The sequence below is a fragment of the Rutilus rutilus genome, assembly GCF_951802725.1.
Source record: "Rutilus rutilus genome assembly, chromosome: 14".
Taxonomy (NCBI): domain Eukaryota; kingdom Metazoa; phylum Chordata; class Actinopteri; order Cypriniformes; family Leuciscidae; genus Rutilus; species Rutilus rutilus.
In genome coordinates, this window is record NC_140219.1 from 10432757 (window position 1) to 10441282 (window position 8526).

An 8526-nucleotide genomic window follows, 5' to 3' on the forward strand; every position below is an offset into this window, starting at 1 on the left:
TTGACTTTACTCAATACTTTTGTGTGCTATTGTTGTAGTGTTGTACACTTGCGTTAACATCAAACTCATAATCACTTTTCTTACAAATCAGCTGTACATGGTTTGCAGGAAGGTTGATCTCTAGAGTTTGGAACAAAACCTATTAAAGTGAAAAGATGTAGTTATAGACTGGAGTACCACAGGGGTCTGTATTAGGGCCCAAACTGTTTCCTGATCATTTTGTTCTGTGTACTCATTCGCCAGGTTATGGACGAGCTGGTGATTACCTGTCAGACTCTGGCCACAGTGAGATCTCCTCACGCTCCAGTCTGGTGAGCACACCTCCCTGGACATGGGGCAAGATGAACGCAGGCAGCGGTATGGAGGAATAGCTGTGGAGGGCCATGTTAGTGGTCACCGGCTAGAGCGCAGGGCGACAGCTGACCCTGATCAGTACAGCTTGGGGTAAACAACACTCTTTACTTTCTCAACTAATTGGTGTGCTGCAGGAATGACCTAGTTAATTAATCGGTCTTTAGGAACCCTGGGTCAGTTAGGTTTTGAGCTCATCTGACCCCAATCGGACTCATTTCTCAGACAATATTTACTGTATTTATAGACATGTTCTTGTGTTTAAAACCAAGTCGTCAGATCACAGTAGAATGGATACATGGTTCTTGATATAATTGTTTTTTAATGCTGCATAGTATTAAAAGTGCAACTCTTGTGGCGGGTAAACCAAAAGAGTGAAAGAGTGAAACCAATGCAATGGAGCAGACCATCTGAATGTGTATTAAAAGGGATTACTTTTCCAGAGGGTTTTATTATGCACACTGGAAATGCCAATACCAAAGAAAAATATCAAAGAAAAAGTCTAGATCAGGGCTTGCGGAGTTGCAGAGTTTTGCTTCAACCCTAGTTAAATCTGTTGGAGCAGGGTTGGGACTGAACTCTGCAGGACTGTGGCCCTCCAGGAGCTGAGTTTAGAACCCCTGGTCTAGATTAAGTCATCAACCTTACTAATTGACAAGTCTCTTATTGGACAACTGGTTGACCATCATGACCTGGCAATGTATTATTACTATTAAACCCTTCTGGATCCTTCTACCTTTCTTTTTTCAGGTCCTACTCATCCATGCAGGACTGCCGGGGTCTGTATGCGGGCGCCACCGTGCTGTCTTCTCCCAGCTCAGAGGAGCTTACCCAGGACCAGGGTGACCGGGTGTCTCTCGACGCTGCTGATTCTGGTCGTGGCAGCTGGACTTCATGTTCCAGTGGCTCCCATGACAACATTCAGACCATGCAACAGGGGCGTAGCTGGGAGGCGTTGGCAGAGGGCGCGGGGCTGTGGGGAAGCAGGGGGAGCTGGGCGTCCGCCTGCTCCTCTTCGTCCTCAGTGGCATGTTGGGGTGAGGACTCTGAGGGCGACACAGGTACCATCAAGCGAAGAGGAGGGAGGGATGTGACCACAGACCCAGAGACCAGCAGCATCACCTCCACCGGTTCAGAAGAGTCCAGACAGCACAGCAGACGCCCCTCGCCCATCACCGCAGGAAACACCAAGGCTGTGATCAGTAAGAATCGCCACTTGAACCTGGTTTAAAAGGATAGTTCACCCAAAGATGACAGTTATCTTAAAATTGACTCACCCTCATGTTGATCCAAAGCCGTATGCTCTAATTTTTTTTCCATCGAACGCAACATGAGAAACATCACACACTTTATGTCCATTCAGTAACATTTAGCTTCATAATGGACAAAAAAAAAATCTTCCATAAAATTAGTCCATACGGCCTGTGGTCTAAGCCATACAATAACTTTCTGTGGGGAACACAACAATTTTCAAATTTCAATTAACTGAAAATCAAATATGGTGCCTTTCATGCCAGGTTGTATATCAAAGTTTAATGTCAAACTTTATGTGTGGTGCCATATTTGACTTGAAAGATGTGTTGGGTGAAAGATTTTCATTTTTGGGGAACTATTGTTTTAAGAGTAACTAGACCAAGTTCTATATCCTTTCCTATGTGTTGTTTGTTTCAGTGCTTTAAAAGCTGAAGTCGTAATCTTTGCATGAACAGGCTGAAACCATATTCCCAATGATCAAACATACATCTGAAAATGAAACGTGGTACAGGTTGAGAAATATATGAACCATAAGCATACACAAACTCACTTTAATTACTTAATTGTCATGTTGAACACTACAAGGTGGAACAACACAGACCACCTACAAAAACAATCCTTCCTGAATCTAGTGCATGTCTGCATGTGTCCGTCCACGTGTGTGAGAAGCGTTACGGGTATTAAACGGAACTGTGGTGTCCGTCTCCTCCCCCCAGCACGGAAGGACGGCCGTTACCGGGATCCTCCGCCCACACCGCCGGGCTACACTGCACTGACCATCACGGACGTAACCGAGGGCACGGCTCACTCGGGCAGGAGACCCCCGGACTACACCACAGCCTTGCAGCGCTCCCGCCTTGTCACACATTCCCCCGACTCCCAGCAGCCCCCAGCTGCAGGAAAACCCATCCACTCGCCGGACCCCCGGGGTCGAGAAGAGGAGGAGGCAGAGGAGGTGGAAGAGGAGGGTGAGTGCTTGTCTCCCAAACTCAGAGCTCAGAGGAGGAGAGGTCCACACACAGCAGTTCCCCCCAGGCCATGAGTTACATACACCACCCCAGCAGGAAGGTAAAACATCCCAAACTCCAGTTACTTCCACTCTCACACACTCACACACACTACGCACACGAGTCACGGTCTCTGCATGCCAGGAGGACAGCTCCTTCACCTGCCCACCATCACCAACCACCAACGCATCTCACTCAGTGCATGCGTCGCCACGGAGACAGCCTGTCCCCCGTCGCCGTGGCAACATCCCAGTCATTGCTCCCTGCTCTGCCGTGTGTATTGGCTCTCACCCATCAGTGCTCACAGGAAAATCACTAGATCTGCCATCATAAACGCTTGAACACATGATAGAACCTAAAGTCATGTTTGTGTTGTCAGGTAGCACATGAACTAATGATAGTACTTATCAGCACAAAGATCCTGAATTGAGATGTCATTTTATTAATTTACACAATAGTAATCTTTTTTGTGTGTTTTAAAGTATTTCCTGTCCTGTCATGTTTGTCTTTGGTATAGTAATGCCAAAGCATATTTTATTTCCTTATTATATTTAGTTGTCTGTCTATGACTTTGTTCCAAACCCAAGTGCGTTTCCTATAGACAGCATTTTTAGACATCATCAAAGATTATGCTGCCTTACATTTTGACCGAAATCAAAGGCAGTTATACATGTAATCTTTGTAGGCAAGGTAATCCCAGAATGCATGTGAAATCTTTCTTCCAAGATGGTGTAGTTAAACAAATCATAGATTGTTAATTTATTATAGTGTAGATTGTGTGTATTGGAAGTACAGTATATACTTATATAAATATAATTAATTTAACAGTTATGGTTTGATGAGTCACTTGTAAGTGATTGTTAATATTTTGCCACTTATGTTAAGCATTTCAAATTAGTCACCATTTGAGATAGGATGCTTTTCACAATTTTGTTGGTCTGAGCCCCAAATCCAGTTTACTTGCCCTCCTGTTTTTTAGTTGTTTTTAGTATTCCATTATTTAGTTACAAACCGTGGCTTGCTTATGTCCTTAACATAAGTACTAGTGGCAGCTTTTTGCATGTCGAATTTCAGGTGAAGACGAAAGAGTTTTATTCCCATTCTTGTACCTTTGCTTATACTTCCAAAATGTAACATGCACAGAACTGCATTTGCATCCGTTTCCTGCGAATGCAATGCAAGAAATGAAAAGTATGCGACACCGAAGGTAGTTTCTGTGGAGATAATGAGATCACATTATGTGTCATCAATAACGGTTCACTTTCACATGTTACTTGGGTTTGGAACAGAGCCTATGTGTAAGAGACTGTCCATGATGCTCACAGAGTTTCTCTCTTCTCCCTCCAGAGGATGAACAGGTGTCCGCTGTTTGAAAGGGGACGACACTGGCTTTTATACGGATGCTGCATTGACTGATGGCCCATATCAGGCCTTCACAGGTCAGACAGACAGACCATCCAGTCTACATCTTGCCGGCACTGCCTCTCTCCCTCCTCAATGATGGAATCTTCTCCCTGCCCTGCCTTAATGCAATGGGGGGTTTGATGCCCTGCATGCTAAAAATACTGTGAAGAAAGGAGGCGAGCAAAAAAATAACTTATTTGGCACTTTGGAGAATGGTAATATGAACTGAACTGAAACTCGAACACAGCGCTTCGACATTCACACACAAGAAACAAACTACTGTTAACGGTTGTCTTCAGACAATTTACTCTTTCCTTCTGCTTAAAGGTCACACTAACGTGTTTAGTAGTTCCCCTCTGCACTTTTTAAACTGTTTTTAAGGTGTAAACAGATGCACACAATCAACATTTCAGTCTCCTGATTCTGGACATGCAGTTTGGATGGCTAAGAAGGCTCGACTACAACTTATCACCCCACCTGTTCACATCAGTCCCGACGACAACACTCATATCTGTGTGGTTTAGCATTACAGTATTATATTCGCAGGAGCACGGCTTGAAGGACACCTCTTCTACTGGCGGACTACATCATGATGGAGTTCACATTGATCATTGACATACGTAGCACACCGATTTAATAAGGATGGCGCTTTGTGAGAGGAAACGATGCTAAGTAAAGCCTTAGTGGGTGATTTTATTGGTTCTTGGCCTCAGTGCGTTTCAAAGCCGTAAGAAAGTATGAATGAAAAAAGCTCATAACAAACGTGATACAGAAATAACAGACTGAACAAATCTACATCTGTGGGTAATCCAGCCGCCAAAGTCCATTAAAAGTGAACCAGTTCAGTTGCAGGAAGCTTTTAGTGGTGGAGAGGAAATGTACACATTCATCTTCGATACAGTTTTACCAGTTCAGCGCCTCTAAAAAGTGAAATATAAGCAGAATTCTATAGTTGTGTCACAACATCAAGCGCCCCCTGTTGGTGAAGGTGAGAACTGAAGGCTACTCAGGCAAATAGGGTCATCCTATTCGGGTGCTACTTCCTTCCTCTCATTAAGTGATGCCATTAAGGAGGTGTGTGAAAAACAGTGGTTTTGGTGGTTTTTTTCTTTTCTTTGAGGACTCAAGTTGTGCATGTTTCTCCTGGAGTGGGCCTTGATCTAAATACCACTGCTGCACAACAGCTTCCACAATCACTCACAGGAACTGAACTGAAACGTGCTTTTGAGACTCACCTGAAGTCTGTCAGCCAGAGCAGAACTGAACCAGTGGGAGCACGTCACTTTCATTCTTTTATTTTAATCACTGAGTTAAACTGATCACATTGATCAGTAGTTAGAAACAAAAGACTTGAGAAGAACAAAAAGAAGTTTGCAGTGTTTTCCACTGTACCCTGTAACATCACTACTTCAGTGTTTCTTTCTCTAGTTGCCTGTTTGTTCGTTTGTAGGTTGTTTTTTTTTGGCCCCCACAATTTTTTTTGTTTTGTTTTTTTTTGTAATGGTTGCGGATACAGTTGTTAATAACAACACATTTGTAACAGTAAATATATCGACCATCTGCTTCTACTTCATTTTGTTTTTTTAGTAAATATTCACGTTTTGGCAAGCCAAACTGAGTCGCTTGTTTTGCAAAATAAATTGCACAAATTGTACAAGCATAAATAAACAAGGTAAATAGTAGTAGGTAGCTGTTCTGCTACTCTGTTCGATATGTGATGTCAAGTGAGACGTGTACATTTAGCTGGTGAAGATTCACTCTTTTTTTGACTACTTTTACCTGTACGTCTTTTACAAAGACAATTGGTGGAGTATGTATTTGTTCTTATTTTTTTGTGTGTCTTTTTGTTTTGTATTTTTAATACAATAATTGTAAATATTGGTTATATTTTTGTTGAATTGTAGAAATGTATGATGTTTATGCCTCAACATCCAGTTTATATGAAGCTGGGAATCATTAAATTCGACAAAAAATGAATCAACTTAATTTTTAAATGCACATTATTATTATTATTATTATTATTATTATTATTATTATTGCTCTTTTTTTGTTGTTTCGTTGGTCCTGCATTAAGGTTTTTTTGTTTTCAAATATTGTTTTAAATGACCTCTGGCACCATCTAGTGTTTGCACAAGAGAAAACATGGAAGTAACTTGAAATGTGTATCTCATACTTTTCTAACTGACAAATGTATGTTGGGGTTAATAAAAGACATCCATATCTATCTGCTGTTCAACACTTACATTTTTCAGTTTTTCTTCAGAGATTTTGACAGGTGGGTCATTTCATATTATTGAGCATAATGTATCGTGAAACTGACCTAATGTAGCATACAGTATAGTATCACATTATAGATGCACTGGCTGAAGGTGAAAATCTTAGATGACCAACCAACACTATATGGCAGATGTTTTAGGGGTTAGTCCAGGTAAGGTATATGTTTACAAATGGTGTGGGGTGCATAATATTTTGTCATCTGGTTTCAGTACATTTAGTTTGAGTTGCACTTACCCTAGATCTTAAATTTGTAGTCTGATTATTCATCTAAATAGGATTGCTTTAAAATGTTTTCTGTGCTCATTCTGTGCTGTAATTTAAAATGTAATAATACCATTATTAATATCAAATAGAAAAAGAGAATGTGTCTAGACCAAAATATCCGTTTAATGCTCATATAAATCAGAGTAATACAAATACCAAATTCTTCATATAGTTACCTGTGACAGTCGATGAATATGGATGTAGCAGTCACCCCTCTACCCAGTTGCTACTGCTACACTAAGAAATATGGCTGAAGAAATAAATAATCTGCACGGGCTTCTAACCAAGCTCAGCTAGTCCCTGTCTGACTAATGCTACCATGTTACCATGCTACTTTTCAGAGTATTACTGCACATGTAATCTGCCCAGGGTGAATCTTACAAGGAATCATTTCACGACAACATCATCTCCTTGTTCTAAATTAATTTAGGACAATTCAATCTGACTTCCGGGCAAACCACAGCACAGAAACAGATACCTTGCTTAAACGGATAGTTCAACCAAAAAAAAGAAAATTCGCTTTAATTGACTTACCCTCAGGCCATAAATGTCAAAATGCGACAGGAAGCTCGTGCTCCACACTGCCGTGAATGCGCTCAGGACCGTATGCCGAGGCCCGAGGCTGTGGATTACTTACTGGTAATGTTGTAAATAACGTTCAGTTTCTTGCACAAACCGATCGTTTCTCTTTATAAGACCACAGTCGTCCGGAGCCACGGGTATTCATTTTGCTTTGCCAGTATTTTTTTGACTCCCAAAGTGACGCTAGCCATTGATCAAGCATTATATAAATCACCAAGGATCACAGTTTCAGCTAAAAAAAATCTTTTTACTGTTCTACTTGAAGTAAAAACGTCAGATAACTTACTCATTTTTGTGCGACCTAACCCTTATATTTTTTAATAATAGCCTATGTGGCGCTGGGTAGGCTGCCTACACCTCCAGAAGTTATGTCATGTCTTGTGGTGTTCCTCAAAGCTCAATATTGGGCCCTCTGTTATTTAACCTATGTATGCTTCCTATCCACCTTTTCCCCCAACTAGGCTACTGTGTTTTAGTAGCCTGACGTCGTACTCAGATTCTAGTGAATATGAGTCTGATACTGCTCCATTGGGCTGCAATTATGGGGCTGTTTGGTTTCAACCGAATCAGGGCTGCATTCAGCCCCGACAAAACGTTGCACAACGTTTTTTAAACAGAAACGGTGATGCATTGAACACACTGTTCTGATGACGCAAGAGTTGCATCTATGGCAGCTGAGAAGGCCATTCTTTGTGTTCTTTGTGAAGAATTTTCTGAGCCTGATGAAGTCAGTATAAATATGTGTTTAATATACAAAATATGCCCGATGTTACAGTTACTGCACTTGCCGCCCAGAACAAAAGAGAACATCCCAATCGAGTGAAGGGATTGCTGAAACTGAAATGGAAGCACACATCTTACCTAATTCAGACTAAAAGACATCTATTTAGCCTCACATACTGACTTTATTTGTAGTTCATACTGTTTTAATTCCCTGTATTTTCTTTCTCATTTTTAGGAAAAGCACAATTACCATTGTTTATTTCTATACCAAATGTCATACACTTGCAATGAAGCTAAAAATATAAACAACTACATCATTATGTTGATATCCTATATTTTTACAATAAAACTTACGACAAACATGTCTTCTAATATCCTCACTTGTTGCGTATCGAGCTGCATCGAACACATTTGTAAATTACTTTCCTTGAACCCATTGTGCGAGTTCACTTTAATACCACGTGATTTATATACATGTTGCTGCTGATTGGACTGCAGTTCTGACACGCCCACCAAACAAGAGAAAACGTATCTCAAACCCCGTTGCACACCGGTGCACGCCGTTTCCAGGAAACATGACGTTCAACCCGGAAACCGTAGCAAAACGTTGCGCACCGTTTTGAACTTGAACGTGCCCCAGGAAAGAAAATCCCTCTGCACTCAA

General features: G+C 41.4%; 1 protein-coding gene across 1 annotated transcript in view; it reads left to right on the forward strand.

The window, feature by feature from the left end:
- The window catches only part of rapgef2b (Rap guanine nucleotide exchange factor 2b), a 110110-nt gene extending 104763 nt beyond the window's left edge, over window positions 1-5347 (forward strand). The window contains 5 exon segments of the mRNA XM_084429398.1: window positions 244-315; window positions 318-444; window positions 1102-1553; window positions 2322-2573; window positions 3960-5347. Coding sequence (XP_084285524.1) covers window positions 244-315; window positions 318-444; window positions 1102-1553; window positions 2322-2573; window positions 3960-3985 — 929 coding nt within the window. The 3' untranslated portion in view covers window positions 3986-5347.
- Window positions 5348-8526: the final 3179 nt, after the last annotated feature.